This window comes from Podarcis liolepis (assembly GCF_965112155.1).
Source record: "Podarcis liolepis genome assembly, chromosome: 1".
Classification (NCBI taxonomy): Eukaryota; Metazoa; Chordata; class Lepidosauria; order Squamata; family Lacertidae; genus Podarcis; species Podarcis liolepis.
Genome location: NC_139554.1, coordinates 132,056,496 through 132,084,199, shown reverse-complemented (window position 1 = coordinate 132,084,199; position 27,704 = coordinate 132,056,496). Strand labels below are relative to the sequence as shown.

The following is a 27,704-nucleotide window of genomic DNA, read 5'->3' as shown; positions in this document are numbered from 1 at the left end:
TGACCGACCGACCGACTGACTGACTGACTGACTGGCGGCTCCTCTTCCCCCTCCCCTCCCCCCTCCCAACGGCCGTTCTCCTCAGCGCCGTTTACCTCAGAGCCGGCCGAAGGATGGCTTCTCACCCGCCGCGCGTGAGGCGAAGCGGCTCGCCGACCCCGGCCACCTCCCTGGCGGCGGCGGCGGCGGCGGCGGGAGCCTCGGCTGTGTCGGCGGGAGCAGGCGGGGCCGCCAGCGCCAACAGCAGCCGCCTGCAGCCCATGCGGGCGACGGTGCCTTTCCAGCTCAAGCAGCACGGCAGCCCCACGAGGGGCGGCGGCGGCATTTCACGCGCGGCGGCGGCGACGACATCCCCTCAGCCGCCGCCTTCTTCTTCGCCGCCGCCGCCGCCTCCTTCCTCGCGCACCGCCAGCCCGACGCGCGGTAACGGCAGCGGCGCGCGCAGCGGCGGCGGCAGCCCTGCCGTAGCCACGCAGACCCCTGCCGCCGCCCCCCTCCCTCCTCCTCCTCCTCCTCCGCCGCCTTCCACGCGCGGCAGCCCCACGCGCGGGGCCGGGCCTCGCGGGAGCCCCCCTCGGCTGCACCAGCTGCCGCCGCCGCCGCCGCCCCCCGCGCCGCCATTGCCGGGCTCCAGCCCTTCGCCTTGCTCCTCCCCGGTTTCGCCGCCTGTGCCCGAGAGCAGCGCCTGCTGCTCCGCCGCCGCCGTGGTTTCTTCCTCGTCCTCCGGGGGAAGGATCCGGCACCGGCAGAGGAGGCGGTCGCCCGAGCAAAGCAGGGCCTCTCCGGAGAGGAAGAGCCCGAGTTCGCCTGTTTGCAAAGGTGAGGGGTGGGGTGTTTTTGGGGGGTGCGTGGGGGGGGGGGTTGAAGGGGCACTTAAGGCGGAGGAAACCGGAGCCCCCCCCCCCCGAGCTGCTGCCAACAGGCCCTAACCATACCGGTTGCCTGCTTTTCGTGTCGAGCAGATGGCGAGGGCTTTCCTGCAGAGCTGGACCACGAGGCCGCCAGGGCTTTGGGCATCTCTGCACTTCCCTTGTGGACCCCTTGGCTCTGGACCCCCTTGCAGTGGCGTAGCGTGGGTTGTCAGCACCCGGGGCAAGGCAAGTAATTTGCGCCCCCTAACCCGTGGATTTGCGCCCCCTAACCCCCAGATGTTGCGGCCGGCCCCCCCTGCACCCCCCACGCTACGCCACTGCCCCCTTGTTGTGTGTGTGGGGGGGTGTTGTCATTTCTCACCTGTTATTTGCAGATCCTGTGACTTGGCTGTGGTGCACTGAATAACTTCCTTACCCCCCCATAATTTTTGGAGGCTGACTCGCCTCCCTTCCTAGGGAGCTGTGTTTGGATGGCACAGTGTACAGGGACCTGTGGAAAGGAAAGCACTGCCAAGCATGGTGTGGTGCCTGAGAAGAGATCCGGGCAGCGAAAGGATGTGTCTAGACATGTTTCGCTTTAATAGGAGCATGGCAAGCTGCATGGTACGGAGCCCATCTAGTTCCATTCTGTCTACCCTGACTGATAGTGGCTCCCGAGGGTTTCAGGCAGGGAGTTTCTCCCATCCCTATTTGAAGATGCTGGGATTGAAACTGGGACCGTCTACATGCAAGGCAGATGCTCTTGTTTCTTTGGCCTGGTTTTACAGTGCAGCTTTACATTGATTTGTGGTGGTAGAACATTACAAAATATAATATAAGTTGATGGTAATTGAGGGTTGAAGGGGAGCTAGTATGTTATTAAATAATATTTTCTGATCTTTGAAAGCTGAGTGGGGAGGACTTAACGTTTTTTGCAGCAGACAGTTTGGGTAGTTACATGTGTCTTCCTTTACACTGGTAAGTTTCAACAAATGTGCCCTGTGCAAATTAGGTTTTGGAATACCTGAGCTCTAGTATTCACAAGTTTCTCTAAAATGAGTAGGTGAGATACTTGTATAGGATCTGTAGAATTGACACCAGGGTGAAAGTATTTGCTTTAGTGACCCTCCCTCTGTTGAGAAAACAGTGGCCTTGAGCCTCTCTGTTCACAGTTCCATGGCTGAGTACACACCATACATTTTAAACACATGACTGATTCCTCAAAGAATCCTGGAAACTAGTTTAATGGTACTGTGAATTGTAGCTCTGTGGGGTGTGTGTGTGTAAACTACAGTTCCCAGGATTATTTGGGGGAAGTCATGCCTTTAAACATATGGTGTGCACACAGTCTATATCTTTTTTAGGTTCATGCTGTAGTCTATACACTACAGGACCGGTGCAGGGGTTTAATACCAACCTTAGGGAAGGAAAAAGACCACAGAAATTTGACTATCTTGGTAGCATTCAGTCAAGGTAAGAAGTAGGAGCAGAACAGTGCACTACTTTATCCAATGAAGATACAAAATGGCATGTCAGTGACAATCATAGTGCCCTGGGATACTCAGCACCTCCCTAGGTAGGTCTGTTGTATGCAGTAGAATTGCATTTAACGCCAGTGGTTTTCTACTGGTGTTGGGGCGCCGTGAATGATGGTCAGGTGCAGTGCCATTTATTTATTGCTTCCCTACAATTGATTTTTTTTTTAAGGCTGCAATCCACTGTATGGTAAGAGTGAGCCCAATGCAACTTAGTTGAACATGTCTGAGTAAATAGGTACACTGGTACCTCGGGATGCGAACAGGATCCGTTCCGGAGCCCCATTCACATCCCGAATGGAATGCAAGATGCGACGGCGCGCAGGTCGCGTTTCGCCGCTTCTGAGCATGCACATGACGTCATTTTGAGAGTCTGTGCATGTGCGAGCGGTGAAACCCGGAAGTAATGCGCTCCGTTACTTCTGGGTTGCCACGGATCGCAACTCGAACGCGCTCAACCCGAAGCACATTCAACTCGAAGTATGACTGTATAGGGTCCTGCTGGGAACTTTCCACAGGGGAGCCGCACAAAGAAGGGAGCTGTGGACTCAAAAAGGTTGAAAGCCTCTGTTGTACGCACATGTAATTCATGCACTTTCAACCATACATGGTTAAAGGCAGGCTAGTTGAAATTGCACAAGTTAAATGAAAGCAAGGCAAAGAGCTTAAAAGCACTTTTTGCACTGGGTCTGCTTGGGCTGCCTGGCGCTTTTAAGCACTCTGCCTTCCTTGGGCAGCGCCAGCAAGGCCTCCTCAGTTCATTGGTCCAGAAGGCTAGGGATGCTTATAAGTGGGCAGCTTGAGTATACATGTAGAACCCTTGGAATCGAACCCACAGATATGTTGTGATTGTGTTGTATTTGAAACTGTTTACTAGACAGTTGTGAATGCAAAGAATAGGTAAGATTTTTTATAGACAGGCAGCAACCATTCTAGGCAAGTCCCATTGACATGCGGGACCTTTTGGACCCGGAAGAGGGCGGAGCACACTTATGCATGCTCTGCTGTCGTGCATGGGGGCTGGGAACAGAACCCCTGCACGAAATTGTCGCCGCCTGTAGTGGGATTGAGAGGTTATTTGGAAATTTGTACACTACTATTGTTTGAACAAGCATATAAATAGCCACTTGCCTGGTTATCTTTGGGATGTTACCAGTGCTATTTTGCAACCACACAGGGAAGCTTCTATAAAATGGAGAATTCTCCTTTCTTACACACATGCACACCCCCATTTCCTTCACTGTGCCATGAAATACCAAACAGATGTGTGGGCAGATAGACTAGCAAAACTTATTGCGAAAGTAGCTAGATTGTACTAAAGAAGCATATCCTAACAACTAAGGTACTTCCTTTATTTTATTTTTTAAAGAATACTAACTTTTAAGGACAGAAGAATTTGAAAACATCATCCCAAGATGTCCTTATGAGAAAATGTGGTTAGGATTAGCCATCATACATATTTTCTGCAGGCTTATTTGATGGCAAGCATCATTGAACTTGGTGTGACTTCCCAGTAAGAATGCGTAGTAGAATTAAGCAGGTATGAACAATAGGTTTCTTTTCCTTTCACCTTGGAAAAACTAGAAATGTGATCTAGAAAGGATCTGTCTTGAAACTACTTGCATGGATTATACGTTTCATCTTTGACCAGAGCCTCTATCTAGTCAAAGCTGAGCCTTTTATTGGTTGTTTCAAGTATCTTTAATGAACAATAAGACCCACTCTCAACTGTAACATTGTTTAGCATTGCAGCCTTAGTCTTCAAGACAGTATTGACTTGTCATTATCAATTGCTATGGACTTTGGAAAGTGTGACTGCTTTTTAAGCTTTCTTTCAGCCTTGAAGAGAGCTATGAAAGAGTAATTATTCTTGAGGCCATTGTTCAGAAAACTTTTATGTCCTGAAGGCTCCTATTCATTGATATGTATAATTGATAATAGCACTGAGTCAGAATTTGTTACGGGAATGACTAGTATGATGTTGCCCCACCTACCTTTTAACTAAATTTTCAAACACTCAAGAAATTTACAGTTAATAGCTTTGTGGCATGCTGATTTTCCATGTGGCTATTGAAATGCCTTTACTTGACAGGAAATAGTCAGGAAGGTGAAAATAGAAGTTTGAAGGGTTATAACATATCTAGGAATTTTGTTTCCTACAGATAGTTCTCAAATCATTAAATTGAATGCAAATAAGTAAATAATATAAATCTCCATTGATTTGGAAAGATGGACGCTACTTAAATTTAGTATTTGCAGTAAAGTTAATACACTTAAGATTAATGAATGCTGCAAATAATAATATATGTGTTGTGTGGTATTTATCTACACATCCCCCAAGCATACTTTCAAAAGATTAATGCATTATTTCAGGGCTTTTATTTGGGGTAATGCTTCACTTTGTATATCATTTAAAAGAATGTGTTTGCCTATATTAGAAGGCGGATTAAGTTTTTCTGATATTAGTTTATACCACAAGACAAAAATGTTAACATATATACATGAGTGCCGAGTTTATTTTTTATGAATACTCCAGCAGGTAGGATTTGAGCACAAGAGCACTCTCCCCTCTTGTATTTTCCAGAAACTGATATTCAGAAGAATTACTGCCTCCAGTTGTGTGGAGGCAGGGCAACAGCCGTCATGGCTAGTAGCCACTGATAGCCCTAATTTCCAAATTTTTGTTTAATTCTCTTTGAGAGCCATGAGCATCACTGCTTGCTGTAAAAGCAAGTTCCATACATAGTTTAACTATGTGCTGTGGGAAGAAGCGCTTCCTTATAAGTGTCATGAATCTTCCAGCTTTCAGATTTATTTGATATCCACAAGTTTCTAGTTTTATTAGACAGAGAGAAAAACTTCTTTTATCCACTTTATCCATGCAATGCATAATTTTATAGATTTCTGTCACGTCACCTGTTGCTTACCTTTTCTTTAAATAAAAAGTCCTGCAACCTTTCTTCATGGGGGGGGTGTCACTCCACCCCCTTGATCATTTTTATTGCCCTTTTCTGAGCTTTTTCCAGGTCTCCTGTATCCTTTTTCAGTTGAAGTGACAAGAACTGTACACAGTATTCCAAATGCGATTTCACCATAGATTTGTTTAATGCCATCATGATATTCGCACTTTTATTTTCAGTTCCTTTCTTCATGATGCTAAGCATAGAATTTGCCTTTTTCATAGCTGCCTCACACTAGATCTACATCTTCACTAATTTATCTATTGTGACCAAAAGTTCTGTCCTCATAAGCATGTAAATGTGAAAGATTTTTACCCCAATGTGCATCACTTTGTGTTTGCTTACATTTAATTGCATTAGCCATTTTATCACCCATTCACTCAGTTTGGAAAGGTTCTTTTGGTCCTTCTGTGATCAAGTTTGTAATTTGTACACAAGGAGATTGCCTGGAAGGAATAGAAACAAGATAAACCAGATTATACAAGGCACTGGAGGAGAAATGGATAAGTTGTGTGCACCAGAGTCCCATACATAGGCCAGAAAGCTTACAACATAGGCTGAAAGCTTGCAACAGTTTGCAGATTGTATTGTTGAGGCTACATCTATTCCATTTTCAGGATATAAATTTTCTCCGCAGGTCAGATAACTGCAGTTTCTTCAATTCCCTGTGTGAATGGAAGGGAGGTGCCCAATTTCCATACATAACAACCTCTATGACTACAAGGGACTTTTCAGCTGGATCTAAACATAAAGTAGAACATTCATAGTATTTGGCCTATACTTGATAGTAAATGTAAATGCAAGGCCTCTTTCAGTGGGAATATCTGCAAACTGAATCTTACATTTGACACCCTGGTATGACACCTACCTAATCCAGGTTGATTATACCAGTGGTTGTAGTATTCAGTATACAGTGGTACCTCGGGTTAAGTACTTAATTCGTTCCGGAGGGCCGTTCTTAACCTGAAACTGTTCTTAACCTGAAGCACCACTTTAGCTAATGGGGCCTCCTGCTGCCGCCGCGCCGCCAGAGCACGATTTCTGTTCTTATCCTGAAGCAAAGTTCTTAACCCGAGGTACTATTTCTGGGTTAGCGGAGTCTGTAACTTGAAGCGTATGTAACCTGAAGTGTATGTAACCCGAGGTACTACTGTAGAGGCAAGAATAGCAGTAAACAGTTTTTGATCCTGATCAAGTAAATGTAAGATTCTATAGAATCACTATGTTCCTAGAATTCTTCCATATGTCTGAAATAGGGCCCGCTTCCTCAGTGTCATTAAAGTAATCTCTAAATATGGCACTAGGATCTCTCTGAACTGTTGCATTTTACTAATAGCACTATTCCTACTTTCAGGGTCCATCTGTTTTTCAGTGAATCTCTTTACTTTCTCCCCGCTGCCATTGAGCCTTGGAGCTTTTTTTATATATATGCTGGATGAACAATCCCTAGATTTTCCAGAGGCTACATTCTGCCTCTTAGATGCTCTCTTGTCAATGCATAAAACGCTTTGCACATATTATCCTCAGTCGTATCTCTGGATTGATCAGTGGCTGCTGGTTGAACCAAAAAATCATCCCAGTAAATAAGATCCTAGGGCCTAAATTCTAAACATTTTTTTGAATATGTATGCTTTAAAATGATGTTTAAAAATAACTGCATGGAATCACCCCAACTTTATGGAGGAACCCCTCTTCCTTTAATATAGGGGAAAGTATCTTGGGCTGACTAAGGGTTAACGAAACCCTAGTTCAACATCAGTGGGAGTTTTACAGCTGAAATTAAATTAACAGGTCCAACTGGCTTGTGCAATGGTAAACTTAAATGTTTTGCAAAAAAATATTGAACCCCAAAATGGAATTGTTCCATTTAGTGGTGGAACACATTCCCACTTGGTTTGTCTGGAAAACAAAGTTACAAGACTTAAACTAGTTTTATCTATTTATAAAAATATAGTTTATGGATGCAATTGCTCTTATCCTTTCTGACTTGAACGCCAATTTCTGCGTTGTCCTGTTTTGATGAAGAACTTTAAGTTTGTGACATCTGAGGAAGTGGAAAAGATCCTTACAAGTGAAGGAGAAATCTCCATAGTTTTGAAGGAGCAGTGATGAGACCACTGGTTCAGAAGTCCTCATTTGATTTCACATTTTAACAATTTTAGACAAAGACTGCAGCTTGTGTACAAAATTGAGTGAGGGGGTCTCCTTCCTCTCTTCCCCACTTGGACACGGATGGCCCATTCTGTTTCACTGCCTGAGGTGAAACAGGAATGTGCCACTCCCTACTCACGCCCCAACCCTCCTCTTCCGCTGTCGTCAGAATGCCCCCCCTTCACCTTGCTGCTTGTCATCTCCAGCAGCTTTTGAAATCATCAACCAGGCATCCACATTTTCACTCGCACTGTAGCATACAGTTGAATAATTTGTGGGGATTTTAAGCATAAATGGTACATTTTGGCTAGCTGCTCCTAGTCAATACTTTATCAGCATACAACAGAAGTACGCGAGAGGAATGGTTAGCATCATTTTAAAAATAAGATTACATTCAAACTATGCAGAAGCTACCATACCATTGGTGTCAGAACTTCCCATATTAAACAGTCGGACATTTTTTGGCCAGTTGAAGCCCATTCTGAATTACTTCCTCCTATGTGGTGGTGATATGATATGCACTGGGGAAGCTAGCATCTGTTACCAGCTTAGAGTTAGCAGAACTCTAATTGTGTAGCAGTTGAGTTACTGTTCTGCTGCTTTCCAGATGGCAAGCATGAAGCTTAGGTGCCTAGCAAAAAGCCCTATCCCTATTTGTGTACTCTGGCAGAAACATGGATAATGCCAACAAATATATATTGCAGTTACATGGTGATTTACCTATTTACACCCTTTTGGCCAAATTACATTGTGAAAATTAAGGTGCGCATTAGATTCGATAGCACATTTACATTTGCTAATAAATACCTTTTTTGGTTTCAAGGTTCTGAAAATTGAGGTGCTCATCAGATTCAATGGCACATTAGACTCTAGTAAATTCGGTACTTAATTTTTTTATCGTGTTTTATAGATTGTAGGTTTTTAACTGGGATAGAGATACTTCTCATCTTGAAACCTTGTTTTAACTGTATTTGTACTATTTTATGTGAATGCATTGGGCAGCAGACTGATGGAGCACAGACCTTTAATTGCCGTGATATTTGCTGCAAATACAGTAGCAAATATCAATGTATATTTCTGCTAATGCTGATAATAACTTGTAATTGACATAATTGATGAGCAACCTAGTAATCGTTTGGATTCGTTGTTTTCCAGCCATGAAGTTGTGGAAGGATATGTCCATTCTCTTATCTTACATAATTTATGTTTGGCCTAACTTCTGGGTTCAATACCGTCTCACTTTCCTAACCTAAACTAATTGATGACAACTTGCTGGATATATAAATCATTGTGGAAATGAATCTCTAACTGTTAACAATGATAAGTTAAAGTTTATGGTATTTTCAAAAAGGAAGACCAAATATTATTGGATTGTGGATGGGCAGAGGATAGGACAAGTCGATTCTTAGACGTATCTCAGGATCTGGCTTCATGCCTGTTATCTGTAATGTACAGAGTAAATTAGCAAAGATCAAAGCAGAGTCTGCAGTAAAAACATTCTTCAATTTTCTACACAAATAGAAGTAAATTTGTTCCAGCTGCTATACGAGTGAGCACTGTAAAAATTGTGACCCAGATTTTGTTTGGAGCCTCAGTATTGTTTCCAGAACTTGAATTTTCTCTTGGAAATTTGAACAATATTAAGGTTCCATCGGGGGCAGGGGGTGGTATGAGATGCTTTTTCTCTCTCTTATTTGATGTCATTGTAATTATAGTATGAGCCAAATCTGACGAAATAAAGAATGAAAATATAGATGTGCAAAAGCTGGTTGCATTGGCTAATGGACCATGTACTCCACAGTTGTTGAGTCTTAGCTGATCTTGTTCTAATAATTGAATGGCATATTTTAAATTTTCTGACAGTGCCCAAGTGCAGAAGAGATATTTTATTGGCCCATTTTCAAGACTTTAGATAGCAGATTTCCTAGAGTTCACTTAAAGATGGATCCTGCCTGTATAACCACTCAGAGGTTGAAAGAGTGTCTAGTCATGTTTTACTGTTGTTTTTAATCAGATAACGCATAATTATGAGGTGATTTCCTAGTCAATTGTTCTGACTATATTCCGTGATTACCAAGCAAGTGGCAAAAATATCTGAATGTTGTCATATCATGCCTCTTAGTTCTGCTATGATCGTTCGTTCTTAGTTTGTCATTTTTTAAAACAATGGGCTTCATTGACGCTGTGTTTTTGTATTTTTAGATTTTGTCTTACTGGTTGGTTGATCATAATAAACATCTGATTGACTAAATATAAGACCAATAACGAGTATCCTATAACAAGAAAACTTCATGCAGTGGGAACACTGAATAGTTTTGGAACCATTGATTATAGTATAATTAAGTCTAATAAAATTAAGACATTTCTGAAATACCTCTATTGTTCATCAGCCCAGCTGTTGTAACTGCTATCTTGAAGCAAGTGCATCTCTTGTTATGTAGGTCACATCATGTGAAGCTAGCAGCTGAGCAGTTGTGGGAAAAGAGGGGGGGCCGAGTAGCAACACAAGGGAAGAAATGACAATGAAAATACTACACGATTTGCTGAAGTGCAGACAGTATTTTAATGAAATATTCTAAAATAGCCTAGGGAGCTAGATGAGAAAAATTACATTGGACGGATTCAGAAAAAAATAATATAGTGAGAATATAAATTTAAATTTTACTCTCCTGTTAATGGGGATGAAATACCGGTATATATGCAAACGTTGTGCAGTTAACCATAGTATATGTTTTTATTGGGCTGATGCTAAAATATATACATGCATTTATCTGCAAATGGGAGCATTGGTCGTATGATGCTCAATTACTTTATGCAGTATAGTGTACTATACTACATGACGATGTATAATGCATTTTAAGCAAAACAGCTCGGTGTGTAATGCATTAAGCAAACTAGCTTCTAGGCTAATAAAATAATGGTAAACTTTGTGCCCTTGCCAGAGTTGTTGTGTAGGCATGCGCACTATGGTTTGTGTATTTTTTGTTTTTCAACATCTGCTCCCTGCGCATAATAAACTATTCATGAATTTCTGGGAAGTTTTAGAAGAAATTGGATGAAAAGAAAAAGTCACGTTGTGTGCCTGAGTGAGTTCTCTGAATAATAATGACTTTTAATTGTGTGCATGGAGTGGAGTGTAGTTGATGGCTATACTGTAGTTGACTATATTTTTTTATTCAGGAAATGGTAGCTCTGCTATTGTTGCAATTCTAGTGATTGCTTTCCCAGATAACTGATTCAGTATGTGTTTGTGATTTTTAAATTGTAAAATCCACTTTTCAGAAGTTTTACTAATGTTGAGGAAAGCAAAAAAGCAATATATTGGGGGGAAATGGAGTCTTCTGATAAATTATTACGTGTGGGTACTACTACTCTGGGTTTGAGGCTTTTTTGGTTTTATTATGCAACAGGGAATTAGAAGCACAATTCCTAGTATTAAACAATAAGTTAATGGAGTGTAATTTATCTCAAAAAATGTAAATGGGGTGACCAGCTAGAAGGCAGATAGTGTATTTAACCTAGGATTGCCAATGAGTCAAACTGTAGTATATAATAGCACAAAGGGAATGTTTGTCAGCCTATTCTGTCACAGTTTAATACAGCTGTGCATTTAAAAAGTCTTCAAGGCCTAAACTTTAAATATTCATTGTTGGCAGCTGAGTGCTATGTTAGCCAGGAGTGTGTGTGTGTGTGTGTGTGTGTGTGTGTGTGTGTGTGTATAACCTATACATAACAGCTTCATAAATAAAACGATTACCAGTTGTGTACAGTCCAAATGCATGATACACAGAATGAAAATCTGTGTAAAAGTAGGCTTTATTTCCTCTCAGTCACATTTTTTTCTTTTTCTTCTTCTTTTAGTTGATAAACCACGGCCACCTTCATCAAGCCCTTCCAGTATTGCTCGACGTACCCCTTCACTAGACCTACTTGCTGCTCCATATCTTGCTGGACAATGGCCTCGTGAGAATCACGGTCAAGCTGCACCGTGCATGAGGGACAAAGCCACACAGGTAAGAGTTCATATATACTAGGAAAAAACACTTGCCAGGCAGGGGTAAGGAATGTCAGCACCACTCCTGTCTGCTTTGGTGGGTTCAGCAGGGGACATTTTCTACTGAATTTATATGCTTAAAGATTTGAAAGCATTCTTCTTTGTTCATAGAGCACTGAACATGAGTAAGCAATATCTTCTCTAACTATCCTTACCTTATTTGGTGTGTCATTTCATGGCTAGTATTTAACAAATCATATTGTGGCAGTTGTTGACATGGGTCACAGAGGCTCTTGACAGTTCAAGACGTAATTAATATTGTCAGCAGGCTTTATTTTAGTTTAATATTTAAGAAAGGTGATAGATGGCCCCTAAATAATAGCCCAATGTGTGTTTTCTTTATGTTCCTGCAAAAATGTACATGCATCTTCTTTTAAATAATTTCAAACAATGGACCAAGGAGAGCCAGGTAGTGTCCCCAATCCAGACTGGATTTTGCAAGGGACATTGCACAATTGATGAACGTTTTGTTTTGAATTATTTTATTCAAAAGTATTTTAGCAATCCAACAGAAAAGTTGGAAGTTGGACTTCTTGATCTCTCATCTGCGTTGAATATGAGTGACAAGAGCCTAGGGAATTATTATTATTATTATTATTATTATTATTATTATTATTATTATTATTATAATAATAAAAAACCAACCCAAAGTATGTCCTCAGAAACAGCTACTGGGCCATTTCACAGGGGGAGTGCAAAAGGAGCAAATAACATTGCCTATATCTAAATTATATAAATAATAAACATCGTTCATTATTTATGTGATAATTTACAGTTCCTCTTACCACAAACTGTAAAAGGTATAAAAATAAGACATTAGAGAGCTCAAAGCTGCAAGAAATTCACAACAGCAAATGATAGCTTCCTCCTGCTCCCGGAGCCCTACACTCGTTTGACAACTAGTTTCGGGATCTTTAGCCCAGATGGTGTTGAGTGCCATATAGCAACTGGTGTTTGGGAGATCCTTTTAACAGCTATTTTTAATTATTCTCAGTGCTTCTTTCAACCTATTCAGATTTGCCTCCTTTGGGAAAGACTGTAAGTTAATTCATGGGACAAATGACTGCTGTTTCTTATACCACAACTATACTGTAATAGTGATGTAAAACACAATATATATTTTACAATCAGATTGAATATTTTGGCCCTGCTATTTAATCTTTGCATAAAGAATGTACAGTTGCATTTCTTGGTTCTAAGGGCCACACATATATGCAAAAATTGTATACAGCCAGAACCGATGTTTTTCTTGGTGGAGGAAGCCCTGCAGCAAGGCTTCTCCTGTGTTTCTACTACCTCCCCTCCACAACTGAAGGAAGGAGAGGGAAGGCAGAGAGAGACCATTGTGAAGGGAGGAGCAGAGATAGACATAGGCAGAAGGAAAAGCCTTGGGATGGTTTGGGTTTTTTTGGGGGGGGGGTCTATAGAAGCTCTACCTTTTTAATATTAATTAAGCTAAATTACTCACACAATCACCCATTTCTTTTTTGGCTTCAGATAAATGAACGGATAGTTTACATAGAGCTGAGTTCGTGTTTAGATAGTGATGCCATGTCAGTTCTTAGAACTTCAGTTGTAAATTTCCAAAGGTGTTTCGGTTTTTCTCTCTTGGTTGCTGAAGCCTTAAAATGGTGGTTGCCCTGCCGTGCTTCCAATAGGAGAGAATTTATTTCCTTGTTGAATCATTGTTTGAAAGTTAGACTCGCTGTTTCTTTCGTTCTTCTCTGTGCTGGTACGTGTACAAATATCTTTAATTCTCAAAGGGTTGGCCTTGGGAGAGGTTTGGAGGAGTAGATTGCTTTGCTATTCCTACTTCTTTAGGCCTAGGACTCCTGGTGTGTGATGTTGGCACCAAAATGTACTGTTTTCTTCCCAAGCTGTCTATTGCTAAAGCCTGGGATGGTTAAATGTGAGTAAGGTGCAACTCAACTGTAGTTCAGGAGCGCTCCCTGCCATCCACTCCCTCCCTTAACTGGCAATCAAAAAATTCCAGTACTGCTTTCTTTATGAAGATGAGATGGTTTTTATTTCATCATCACTAGGTCCCTGGATGGTCACAACAGTGCCAGTCATTTAAGAACCCAGGTTCACTTACCAAGAGCGCAAGGAGGTTGCGAGGTGGCAGGGATGTTTGGGCTGTGTGGGTGCTGCCGTGCATTCCCATAGCCTAATCTCCCCACTACTTTGCCCTCCTGCTAAGTGACATTGACTCCACTGACAGGAAGCTCGTGTTGTGGCTCTATCCCACCAGGCAAGCTGCTCCTGCAGTGTTGTAACAGTTAGATATTGAGTTGTTCAATTTCCCTTGAAGCATCAGCTCATAACATTTCTGACTGTAAGAACCATAATGCAATTTTTGCTGAATATGCTAAAATGGACGTTCAGTGTATTAATTCTGTGTCCTCAATTTGGTACATTAAAATTAAATCTGACCATAAAAGGTCTGCTTATCTGTGGGAATTAATTTTTTTTGTTAGCTACACATGCATTTACTCAGCTTAGATTTCAGACTTTGCCCACCAGATATCTGACAGGCAAAATTTTTAATAGGCCAGTAAATGCCTATATTTGTATATGTGGATCAGACCAAATCAAAGGCATTATACACTGTATTCTGTATTGCCCTTTATATAGCTCATTTAGGAATAGATTATTCGCTTCAGAATGATTTAGGGAACTAAACTTCTAAGGTCTGGCATGTTGTATTTCTGAAAATTATTTTGATCCAATCTGTTTCTAGTCAGCCTCTGATTTTAAATTTTTAGAATCTTTTTTTCTTCTTTGTCCTTGTCTTAGACTGAAAGTGCTTGGGCTGAAGAATACTTGGAAAAGAAGAAAGGCTCTCATAAGCGATCGGCATCTTGGGGCAGCACAGATCAACTGAAAGAGGTTGAGAAACATGTTTAGCTGTATTCAAGTCAACACACACAATAGCTGCAAATGATTGTACAGTATATTCCTTACACAACATGAGAGATATGTGATCTCTCAACATTGTGAGTGGGGGACCTCAGGTTCCTGGAGGCCAGGTGCTGCCCTTTGAACTACTCTATGTGACCCTTAGAACTTTCTCCAGATCATACCCCTCTGCCTTCTTTTGCCTCTGGCCACCACTGGCCTGTAGTCCCTGGAAGGTTGCCCTCAAGAAAATGCAGCCTGCAGGCTGACAGAGATTCCCCATTCCTATGCTGTACAGTTGATACCTCAGGTTACAGACTCCACTAACCCGGAAGTAGTACCTCGGGTTAAGAACTTTACTTCAGAATGAATATAGAAATCGCACGGCGGCAGCAGGAGGTCCCATTAGCTAAAGTGGTACCTCAGGTTAAGAACGGTTTCAGCTTAAGAACGGACCTCTGGAACGAATTAAGTTCTTAACCAGAGGTACCACTGTACTAGCAAGAGGAGCAATAAAACATGAGGTGCAGTTCTAAATGTTAACAAAGCCACCCATCTGACTGCTCAGAAGGCCAAGTTCTAGCACGTGGAATTGGTGTAGAAACATGTAATAGAGAAGAAGACATCATAGTTTAGAGACATGCTTGGTAAGAAGATGGCTAAGTGTCAGTTTCATCAGATTGATAACCATGGAGAACATACAGCCAAATTATTTTTTTATGTTAACTTTTACTTCTCTCTTTTTTAAAAAACTGCTGGTGTTTGAAATACGATATGAATATTGAATGCCTGCCCTCACAGGGAGAAATACCCCATGGGTCTACTTCCTGCCAACCAACCAACCAACCAACCAACCAACCAACCAATCTCTGCAACCAAGTGGTACAGATGCAACTCAGTTATAGGCAGAGGGAATTTGTCTCAGCCCTTCCCTCTGCCACAGCCACTACAGCTTGTCTTGGCATAGCTCTTTCTCATGCTTCTTGCTCATTGTTGAGGTCAGGTGGTGGCGGTGCCCACCTACCATGATATCAGTGAAAACAAAGGCTGAATGGCAGGTGTCCAACGAGCCTTCTCCCCCATGTGGAATGGAAATACCAATGTTTCCATCAACGTGCATTCAGTTTTCACTGTGTGATGGAGTTCCCACTTGGTGAGGCACACATCTTTCCATCCTGCTTTTTCAATGAGCTACACAGGCAGATTGGAGACAACTTCATTCTGCTTCCACTCCAAGTCATGTAGGAGGCAAGAAAAAAATCTGTAAATGATCGTGTTGGTACATAGGCATCCCTGTTCTTGCTGTGGTCAACATGTCTCTGAGGGGAGGAAGAATGCACATGTTAATGTTAGTAGTATTGTGCACTGTTCCTAAGTGGTTACTGTGGTAGTAACAGTACTTACTGTACATTTTGACATAATTGTTCAGACTTTACATTATAAATGTTACAGGGAAACTTAAAATGTTTGTCCTTTCAGATAGCCAAGCTACGCCAGCAGCTGCAAAGAAGTAAACACAGTAGTAGGCATCATCGGGACAAAGAAAGACAATCTCCATTCCATGGAAATCATGCAGCCATTAACCAATGCCAGGTACGATCACAATTGTTAATGTAAAATTTGGAAAGCGTTCGTCCCGGGATGTTTGCTGTATTTTAGGTGCTGTGTCACACACAGAAACTCCCACCAAAAGTCTGGAAGCTGTCAGCACTCGAGGCAGAAAAATAATAATGACAAAATAAGTGACATGCAGCTTTATTGCCGAGCAAATGTTTGCTTTAGATTTGAATTCCTTGCAGAACTTGAAGATCAGCATGTATACAATATCAGAGGTAATGGGTGGAAGAAAAAGACTAGGTTTGGGGGAGTGGTTGCTATGCAAATTATGAGCCCTAACACCCAAATCTGTTTTTGCTTCTGAGCCTCCAGCAGGCATAGTGTGGATAGAGTTACACATTTAAATGAAAGAAACATAAGTTGAAATTCTCAAGCCAAACACTATGTCCCAGGCACATCGCAGGTGGCATGTACAAATGATGCACGATTTCCGCCGCCTGGGTCTTTTTGGACCTGGAAGAGAGAAGATTGGGGGCAAAATGCTTGTCCACCCGTACATGTTAAAATCTAAGGTATGCTCATAGTCTAGAAAAACAAATGCACTCGCTGCAGTTTATTCCTCATCAATAAAAAAATCAAATCACAAGTGCTGAGCTATTTTGGGAGAGGAAGGAATGAAGTGAAATTTTTGAGGTGATGGGATAGAGGGATAGCATTCATGGCTGGGCTCTCATGGTCCGTTTCAACACCTTACCAAAAAGATGAGGCATAAGTCAATTGGAAGGGAGTTTCGTAATTGTGAAGTCTTTTTCCAGTGTACATACCAGCTTAACCAATCTTATTAGAAAGCACACTAGGAGGACATATGAAGCAGATCCTGATGTACGGGGAAGATTCTATGTATGAAGGCCATTTCTCCGATAACCTCGTACCAAGCCATTTCAGGGCTTAACTTCGTCGTATTAATAGAATGTGAGCTGAGAGCTAAAGTTTCATTCGTTGTCCTATATTAAACTACAGAAATGTAGCATTTTTCAATTACTATTTTTGGGGTTTGTCTAGCCACCTGTCCCAAAGAGTGTGCTAGTTCCTGTGATACCAATTGCCAAGTCGACAGGATCGCGCTTCCGTAACAGCATAGAGGGGCTGAACCAGGAGATCGAAATAATTATAAAGGAGACAGGAGAGAAAGAGGAACAACTTATTGTGAGTATACTGTTGCAATCAAATAGGCTTTAATTGCGGTTTTATGCTAGTATGTGAAATGGACTGAGTTAATGTTCAGAATATGAAAGATATGAAATTCTTTTTAGACATAATTTTCCTGGTTCCATGGTTTAGAAAATCAGAAATCAACATCAGGCTCATACCTTCATCCGTTGCTCCCCCCCCTTTTTATCACATCAGCTTTTTTGCACTGATTTTGGTTGAATTAAACCACCATTTCCTATTTCGGATGTAATGGGGTACTGTGGAGACTGCAATTTAAGCACCAAAGATGACATGCAGGGGAAAGGCGAGGAGGGAGTATGCGAGTTGGACACTTGTTGCTGGCTTAATAGATTCTGGTTGAAGGGTGGGGAACCTGATTTCCCGAGGACTGAATATGGCGCTCTAGGCCTCTCTGTCTCTGGCCCTTGGAGCTCTCTCCAGACACCCCTTCACTGGCCCTGCTTCACAGCCTGAGATTCTTTGCCTGGCTGGAGTGTGTCCTTGAACTCTGATGATGACTTTTGCTTGCCTAGATGCAGGATTGAAAGAGGGGTGGGTGTCAAAAGCAGCCTACTTTGTGTGAGTGGGGGGTTATTGCTTTGTTTTGCTTTTATTTTAACTACAGTGGTACCTCGGGTTACATACGCTTCAGGTTACACACTCCGCTAACCCATAAATAGTGCTTCAGGTTAAGAACTTTGCTTCAGGATAAGAACAGAAATCTTGCTCCGGTGGCGTGGCGGCAGCAGGAGGCCCCATTAGCTAAAGTGGTGCTTCAGGTTAAGAACAGTTTCAGGTTAAGAGCGGACCTCCGGAACGAATTAAGTACGTAACCAGAGGTACCACTGTATTTATTTTGTGCTTTTATCGTATACTTTTATATATAGGATATCTTTAGGTGAGAGGCGGTATATAAATTAAATACTTCACAGAGGTGAAATTTGCATTCGTTGCTCTGCCCGCTTTTGCCTCTGATCCTCAGAAAGTTCCTCAGTCGGGAATACTGACCTCAGGCTGAGACACGTTCCCCACTCTTGCTTTAGATTATTAAGCCAGGAGTGTTACTTCCAGACCTTCCTACTGTTTCTGAATAACCAAGTAATTGTGCATTCAACACTTCCAAGATGAAATACACATGTGTGAGAGTTTCTGGAGTCAATGAATGTCATTGGGAAAGGAAAAGGAAACCAGACATTAAGAAGGGGGTCATTCATGAAGTACCCTGCTTCAGTCAATTTGGTTGCTTTTTGTACAAGATCATCCCTTTAAATCCTCTTAAGTAGATATATATTTTCCCCTTGCTCAGAATCCTTTACTAGACCTCAAATCTCCTTAAGTTTGACTTCCATCTCTCTCTCTCTCTCTCTCTCTCTCTCTCTTTCTTTCTTTCTGTTGGAGTCTGAAGAATAACTAATCTTCTACTAAAGAGCTTTATTGATACAAAAGACTAAAGTAGTCTATTAACATGTAAAGTAATTTCTTATCCAGACAAGATTAGTGGTCTGCTGCATGGCAAGAAGTTTATACATACGTTTTTTTCTTCACAGCCGCAAGATATTCCAGATGGGCACCGAGCCCCTCCACCTTTGGTGCAGCGCAGTAGCAGTACCCGCAGCATTGACACGCAGACTCCTGGAGGGGCAGAGAAGGGCAGCAACAACAGCAGCAGATCCCAGTCTGTGTCCCCAAGCTCCTTCCTGGCCATTTCCAATGAGGGCAGTGAGGAGAGCCCATGCTCTGCTGATGACCTACTTGCAGACCCCAGAGATAAAGGTACCCGCTGAGAAGTGCTCATAAAAGCAAATTACAAATTCCAGGCCTAGGCATCTGCTGAAGTGTGATGGGAAATCGGGAACTGAGCAGAAAGATCAAATAGTCTCTTGTGCATTGTGGACTTTTGAGGGAATATTTACTGATATTCCTCATGGCACCGTTGGGGGATATTGATGGGTACACTGGTATGTCCAGGGGCCACATTGGAGGCCCTGGTTTTAGGAAATACCAGTAAGAGTGTGGGAGGAACAAGGGTAAGTGTACTGGTATGTTTTAAGGAACTAAACCTCTGTTCATTACAGAGAATGGAAACAATTCTCCTCTGCCCAAATACGCCACCTCGCCCAAACCCAACAACAGCTATATGTTCAAGCGCGAACCTCCGGAGGGCTGTGAGAAGGTGAAAGTCTTTGAGGAGAGCTTGTAAGTAGTACGGTACTTCATAGTTACAAAGTCTTAACCTTTCAGAAATATCTAAACTTGCCGTGCAGCTTTAGTAGCTAAAGTAGTATAGTAGTATAGTAGTAGTATAGACTCTTCCTAAGGTTATTTCTTCAGCTCCATCATTTTGTCAGTTCATAATTCAGTAATCATTTAAAACTGTTTGCAGTTGTCGTTGTCCCCCTTCCACTTTTTAGGGAATGCTTAGGTAACAGAGATCAGACCCAAAGCTGCTTCATCAATGAGAACTGTGATATATTGCTAACCTACCATGGCAACTGGCAGAAGGCAAATACTATTCTTTGGTCAGTGATTAGGGACTGAAAATGTACCATGCCACACAAATTGAGCTTTTTACTAGTGATCAGACTTGGTGATAAAGGGGTTTATGCTGTCTAGCAGCAAGGGATGTAATAGATCTGAAGAATGGCCACTTTGGCTTTGGCACTTCACACAAAGCCCAAAAAGAGAAACTCTTAAAGTGTGGAATATCTAGTTTACTTAAAACATGAAAAACACTTTCTTTGCCTGCAGTTTTGCTTTAAGGAAAACTTAAAAGGTAAAGGGATCCCTGACCATTAGGTCCAGTCGCGGACAACTCTGGGGTTGCGGCGCTCATCTCGCTTTATTGGCCGAGGGAGCCGGCGTACAGCTTCCGGGTCATGTGGCCAGCATGACTAAGCCGCTTCTGGCGAACCAGAGCAGCGCACGGAAACACCGTTTACCTTCCCGCCGGAGCGGTACCTATTTATCTACTTGCACTTTTGACATGCTTTTGAACTGCTAGGTTGGCAGGAGCAGGGACCGAGCAACGGGAGCTCACCCCGTCGCGGGGATTCGAACCGCCGACCTTCTGATCGGCAAGTCCTAGGCTCTGTGGTTTAACCCACAGCGCCACCCACGTCCCATAAGGAAAACTTACCACAGGTTAATTTTCAAAATTACCCAGCCTTGAATTTTGGAGACACTCAGAGCTCCTTCAGAGCTTAGCACAACTGTGGGACATGGCCCCATCCCTTCTCAGTTGCAAACTGGATAGAGAAGTGAAGACTTGGTCCCTGCCAGCTTTCAGAGAACTTAGAACACCCTCAGTCTAAGGCAGGGCTGAGAACTTCTCTCAAACTCTGAGCTGGAGTGTGTCATTGTTGCACTAACTTTGGAGATGCTCTAAAAGCAGTGAAACTGTGAGACCCAACTTCATATCAGGGAGAACCCCATCTTCTCCAGAGCCTGTAGAAGAGCAGAATCTCATGAGCTTGTTTTGATTTGGAAACACTTGGAAAACCATGAAGTGTCACTCTACTTTCTGAGTGTGTCAGGAAGTGCAAGACAAGGGAGACTCCCCAATTCTTTTAAGCTTTGGGAAAGGTGGTGGCTTTTTGCCAGCTTTGGATTCAGTTGTGGACTGCCTTATGTAGGATTAAGATGACAATGACCATGGCGATTCAGTAAATCATGGGTACTTTCAGACAAGCCTCCACATTGGACAGATTTTAGTCCTTGAGCCGTTTCCAGTAGTGACCCAGACCTCTCTCAAAATCATCTGCCTTTTCCTCTTGCTCCTGCTGCGCTTGCAAAGGTACTTCTACTCCTTCTGACACAGTGCCACAGCTGAAGAGGGCTGTTTTTCACTTCTAGCAGTGGTGCAATGCCAGAGGGAAAAGATGTGCCTATGTAAGTATATTGAGGGGGTTCCTTTTCACTGCAGTGTTGGACTGGGATGAGCGCTGTAATGGGGAGGAAACAACCCCCACTCTTCTGCTGATCAAGAGAAGAGTGTGGGGGGGGCTGCCACCTGTACAATGTGGTGGGTATGTCTTGGCCCCGGGCATGTTCTGTGCTGGCATGCAGCCCTCAGAAGATCTGCCAACCCTCAGTACAGCCCTCTGGTCAAAACTGCTAATCATCCCTGCACCAAACTGCAGCTTGGTAAATGTGAACCTATGTTAAAGTGATAGATACCACATCACATTACAGAGGAGTGGAAGGAGGCTAGCAAAAGGGAACTTTTTCATCCAAGCAACCTCACCACTGCAGCCATCTGTTCTCCCTGTTCATCAGAGTTGAAGGACCCTCCAACCCACTGTGTTCTATCCCATACCATTCAATAGTCTCCCAGTTCACAGGAATAGGTTTTTGTTTTTGTTTTTTGCAGGGGCGGTGGGGGGGTCACCAGACTTCAGTGTGGAGGAAACAATAGCTTGATTCTACTTGCATTTCTTGGAACCCAACCCGATAGTCTTGAAAAAGGGATTTCTAAAGTTGTTGAATTGGGTATCAAGCCATTTGTAATGCTTCATCAGGCAGTTGAGACCGATACGAAAGAGGTTTCCCGATACACATGGGATAACTGTGATTTTAAAATCTTCTATGCTTTTACATTGATCCAGTAATGGAGAACCTGTTGACATATTTGTTGATCTCTGGGATCAGCACAACAAACACTGCAAGTCATTTAAAAAATGATTAGAAAAAAGAAAGGATAATTTTTTAGCATAATGAACTTTAAAATGCCCTCTTCCTTTCACATCCACATATTTAATTTTCATTGCATCTGAGATTTGCAGTTAACATATTCAGAATGCTGGCAATATTTAGCTTTCTGTACTAAACCTTGTTGCGTTGTTATTCTTTCTTTTGTAGGCCAAAGCCCTTGCATGAAATTCCGGCCTTTTACTGTCCTGACAAAAATAAAGTAAACTTCATTCCTAAAAGTGGCTCTGCTTTCTGCCTGGTCAGTATCCTGAAGCCACTTCTTCCCACACAAGATCTTACACTCAAGGGTGCTACTCATAATCTGACCGTCACGCCTGGTATGACCCCTGCATTGCTGCAGCCTATTGCCATGGCCTCCATCTCTGCAAGTGCGGTCCAGGAGCGGCTCCCTGGCGGAACAAACAAAATTATACCACAGATGTCGGTGCTGCAGCAGTCTAGACACGGCGAAGAAACTGAAGGATAAACTTGGTTTTGTTAACTTTTAAGAGAACTTTATTGAAGCTAGTTGTGATTATGCCTTCCAAATCACATCTGTTTGCATCATGATTGCTGGCAATTCCATAAACAGGTCATACTAGTATCTTGATCTCCATGACCATGACTGTTAGGCTGGCGTGAGATCTAGGAAAAGGAGTGGCAGAGAAACTGCTATACTTGTCTTGGAAAGGCTCAAATTAAATCTCTGGCCTGCACTTTTTTAAAAAAAGCTTTGGTACAATAAAGGGAGACAGGTCATAATGCTTTACAATTTGGGAAGACCAATTTTTCTGATGCATTACCAATCTTCAATTTTGAAGAAGGAAACATTCAAGACATACCAGCTGTTCCTTGCAAAAGATCTGCAAGGGAGAAACAAGCAAATGGCACTGTAAGAAGTATTAGTTCATACGAATCTTGAGCTTTTCGATGCGTAGCAGGCTGATCCCACTTTTCTTGCTACATCATTTCCACTCTTGGGACCAAAGGACTGAATCTTCTCAGCATTCTACGATGTGACCAGCATTCTGTGATGTGACCACATCCTCCTCCCACATATAAGCTTAATCTCCTTCAGACCAAGAAGAGAAGCAATATTGGTACATTACATGCATTGGGGCGGGAGGTCAAGCACTCACATAGAGGTACCTGTCTGGAAATAGTGTTTTAGAGCACTTCTGCCAATAGTGTAATGACTTGTTCCTAGTGTTGTGTTTCAGAACAATATTCCCTTCTCCCTCTCCCCCCAAAATGCCAACTAACCGTCACATCAGTGCCTCCTGGGACATCTTGGTTTGTTGTGTCGCTTTCAGAATCTAGAATTGCCTTTTGGCCTATACCCCAATCCTATCATGTCTTGCCACTACTATATAAAATGTGTAGTCATATGATCTTGAAATGGCCATGCATGGTTCTTCCTGCTTGTCAAAGTACTGTCTTGTGGGTCTCTTGAGGGTAAAGTTTGTCAGGCATGATGTTTGTTAAAGCAATTTATTTCAGTGGATATAGTCTCCTTTTTTGACTAGCAATATTGTTAGGGTGTTAACCTAAGGATCGTTTGATTCTTTAATATTGGTCTGCAGTTGTGGCCCATTTCATTTCTTTTGTGATCTTTCTAAAAAATAATTGTAATGGTGTAACAATCAAAAATGGGATGGAGTTTCCGTTACTAAATCTGTTTATGAAGGGCAATGAACTAATCTGGTAACGAAAGGAGATTTTACCGAGACTCATTAAACAACTACGAGCTAGAGCAGCCGCTTAAAGGCCAGACTTTTCAGATTCCAAAACGCCTCCAAAATGGCAAATTATCCTGGAAGGTAGACTAGTACTTTCAAAGGAGCTATTAGTAGAGAATGATTCAAAATTAATTGGTGCCAACCTATGCAGTTATAGGAAAGTTACTATTTTTAAGGGAGGCGTTCCTGGTATCTTTAGACTAACGAAAATATTGTAGCATTAAGTGTGACCATTCTGTTAGTGTGATTGAAAGGCATAGCAATACTGTTACTGCTGTTCGTCTTACTATGTCTATTCATCCCCAGTAACCACTTGTTTGGAGTGGGTCACACCAACATCCGTTTGTTCTTGCATTCATTTTTGCTTGCTTAGTAATACCAGATATACCAGCTCCTACATTCCTTGGCCTTTTGGTTTCACTCTATGGCTTTTTTTGTTTCAGAAACAAAAACACGTCTCCATACTCAGGGTATACATACCTACCCAGTTTGGTGTATCCATACCTACCCAACAAAGTAGGTTCTGGGCTACAATATACTTGTTAGTCTTTAAGGTGCTATAAGACTTTGTTGTTTTTGCTGCAACAGACTAACAAAGCTATGCTTCTGGAACTATTTTTAAAGTGTTACATCATCATTTTTGTACCTTGGTCCCGTATTGTGCTTGCATATCTTTGTTTCTGCCGTGTTCTGCTTACATATTTTGTATTAGCACAGCAAGATTGTCTGATGCCCCCCCCTCTCCCCCCCCCCAATTCCTTGATCCTAACTTGCCTGACATATCAAGTCTCCAGACTACTTATTTTGCAGCAAAAACATTACCATTAAGGCAGCTGAGTTCAAGTGTTAAAATCAGGTTTTTCACTCCTTTTTGAAACAGGTAAGGATGAAATGGGAAAACAACGTAGTATTTTAAAACTAGGTCAATTGTCAAGCAATGTGTTTCATCAACGTAACTTCTGTGAACGCACAGCCTTATTTTAAATTGAATGTTGTGGCTTTGTGAAACATGGGAAGGTAGGCTCCCTCTGCGTTAGAGGAATCTTTGCATTTAGTTTAAACTCAGTTCCAGTTCTTAAGTTAAACAGCAGCTTATAAGAGACTACATGAAGCTCCTCACTCAATTTTCCCATTGAGTACCTAAGGGCCAAATTACAACTTGGAACGGTATATAAAACATAAGCCTTCAAAACTGAAGTTTCCTATGTCTTCAGAGCAAAAAGTGAGAAACGCACTTCAGGCTGGCCTGCAGGTGAATATGAGAAAGCTGACATTTCAGCTTCCATTAAGAAAACAGTATTTAGCCCTTGTAATAATTTGAAATTATTGAAAATTCTGAGGAAATGCAAACCATAAGCAGTTCTTTTTTGGCTACTTAAATGCAATGAGATGTTCAACTGATCTGTACTAACATATATTAGTCCAGGCCAAGTAATGATTTAAATAAAAATTGCTTACTATTCTTTAACATTCCACTTACAAGTTCTCTCCAAGCCTTGATTTTGCACTCCACTGCCTACTTCTGGGTTGCTTTTACCCCTCTGTGACATTAGAGCAATTCAGCCCATGACTTTTAAGAGAGGCAGAATAGCCAGAGAGGATAGTGTTCATGGAAGAAATCAAAAGCAAAGAAGTTAGGACAAGGAAAAGGTCTAACAGAATAATGAAAATCCAGCTTTAGCTAGTTAGAAATAATGAGATCAAATTCATTATTGCCAGTTGTCAGGATTGCCGAGTGTCTATTAAACTGTAATAGCTATGCCATTTTTTCCCACATACGTGGTGGGTGGGTGTAATAAATATACATACACCGTACATTACATGTACGTTCATGCCATTTGTTAGCATTCTGTTTGCTTTGTTAGCATTGCTGTTTGTGTATTGTTCTTACACAAGAAAAGGACTCCAGGAAACTTGGAAAATTCACTGCCTCTTTCTCAGTCACACCTGCAGGGTGGGGGTTGACTTGGAGGGGATTCACCCTCCATTTCCCACTCCCCCAAACCAGCTTTCCTTCAAAGCTGCTTAGAGGAGACAGGCGGGGAACGATGCACTCCAAAGTTTTCTTGCCTTCCTCTCTCTCCTAAATGAAGCTACGGGAATAGGGAGTTAGTTGTTTTCATCATTTCCCTTACCTCCCAACCAGGAGTTGACTTGGGGAAGATCAACAGAGGCTACTTCCTTCCCTGTTAGAATTCCAGCTCCTGGTTGGAGATGAGAGAAGTCCAGAAATGTAGAAGCAAAACAGAAATGTCTGCAACCCTGGTGAAAGCAAGAGTTACTGCCACTAGCTCCCCACAACACTCCTAAAACTGTCGGGGGGAGGAGAATCTGAGGTCTCGCTACTCATATTGTGTCGTCTTGCCATGTCGTGTTTCCATGGCTTTTCTTTCCGTTGTGGGGAGAGGCTGCAACAAGAGCCGGTTGGGGGCGGTATGATGGGAAATATGGGGGAAAGCTAACCTAATGTGACATTTCCTTGTACCTATGAAAATAGGCCTTCTGGTTTTGTTTATTTTACTTAATTCAATCTGAGGTGTTGCTGCTGCTTGTTGTAAGTTCTCCATCTGAAAAAAAAGGAACACCAGTAAAATTGTCTTTAAATGGCTATGTTTGTATTCAGGTGTAAACTGTTAGTGACATGAAACAGATCCTTTGGGGGAAGAAATGTATGTGTGGTTTTAGCTAGTTGTTGGTGTGGCTAAATAACACTGTATTGGGCAAGTTTCAAGGTATTGTTGACCATAATATGCATTTATCACTAAAAACAAAGTTGTTGACCATAATATGCATTTATCACTAAAAACAAAGTTGCAGAGTATTAAGATTGGAGCATCTAAAGGCCTCATCAGTCATGAAAGTCATATTTCCTTAAACTGATATACAAGTATATCTCCAGTACTAGGTAATGGAAAGGCAGATTACTTGTGTTGGTAACGAAGCATGAATGTTTTCTTTGATTTCATCTTGTTTGGCTATCAGTGTCCTATTTAGATCTGCAAATGGAAATGAAATGTTCCCCAACATGTATCTTTCCTACCATTCTAATTCTGTCTGGATATTGTGTAACGTGACTTTATCACAGCAGTTCACTGCCAGTGGCACGTGATATATTTCTCTTCCAGGTTCCCCCCTTGCTAGAGACTGGCTGTCCTGTTTTATGCCAGTACTAGGGATAAAGACGTTATGGAGAAATCCACGCCTAATTTGGTAGGTTGTATGGCTATATGCTATATTTGCAAAGCCAACGATGTTTGTTTATGTAAGACTTTATAAGAATCTTTTCCCTCTCAGTGCACACCAGTGTGTTTGGGCATTTCCTGTTTTTCTATTTTTTATTTTAATTATGTAAGATCTACGTCTGCAAAAAATTCTATTGAATTTTTTTACAAAAACGTTTTACTCACCTTTATGGGACTCGCACACTTTCAATAAATATTTCAAGTGAAGACTTGTGTGTTTGATTTCCCCCCACCCCCCTGAAAGTTTCATAATGAAACATGAGCACTAACATGTGAAGCCAGACTTGCAAATGATGATCAACAGAGACATTTATTTTGGAAGTTCTTACCACACCCACTGGAAATCTTCATTCCATTTATCTGAAATTGCCAAAGGTTGTTTTACAGCAAACATCTCCAGCTAATTGACACTGCCTCTATTAAAGATTACTTAATTTGAAGAAGGGCTTGCCTTTGCGCACACACCCCTCTCTGTTTGTGTTCTAGAGCCAGGGCTTTCAGTGGATAATAGTGTCCCAAGAGTTCTTGAGTCAAATCCAAGCTCTCGCAGAAACTCTAGACTACTTTGTGCCATTTTTTTCCCCTTTCCTACAAAATAGACCAAGCTGCTTTATAAAGTTGTGGGGATTGCAGTATTGATGGTGCATAAATGCTAAGATTATATTAATGTTACTGTGTACAATAAAGGGCATATTCTGAAGGTGACACGTCATTTGAGTTGCATATTAAGTAAAACATATTTCTAGAACAAAAATAGAAAATTCCGAGGCCAAAATAGAAGTGGATACTCCTTGGGAGACACTGGAGGTTCCCAGA

The 27,704-nt window shown here is 42.0% G+C and overlaps 1 protein-coding gene and 1 long non-coding RNA gene across 3 annotated transcripts in view; one reads left to right on the top strand and one right to left on the bottom strand.

Moving 5' to 3' along the window:
- Positions 1-173, bottom strand: part of LOC310693569 — a 52,592-nt gene extending 52,419 nt beyond the window's left edge. For both annotated transcript variants that reach the window (XR_014519243.1, XR_014519244.1), the window contains exon 1: positions 96-173. This is a non-coding gene — a long non-coding RNA (uncharacterized lncRNA). The remainder of the gene's footprint in view (positions 1-95) is intronic.
- On the top strand, positions 114-27,095 carry FAM117B (family with sequence similarity 117 member B; the record flags this gene model as incomplete). Its single annotated transcript, XM_083473458.1, has 8 exons — positions 114-819; positions 11,359-11,510; positions 14,348-14,440; positions 15,929-16,042; positions 17,069-17,212; positions 18,766-18,991; positions 19,294-19,414; positions 22,076-27,095. 8 exons carry the CDS (start codon positions 114-116, stop codon positions 22,392-22,394), a joined length of 1,875 nt encoding a protein of 624 aa, XP_083329584.1. The 3' UTR covers positions 22,395-27,095.
- Between the last annotated feature and the right edge of the window lie 609 nt (positions 27,096-27,704).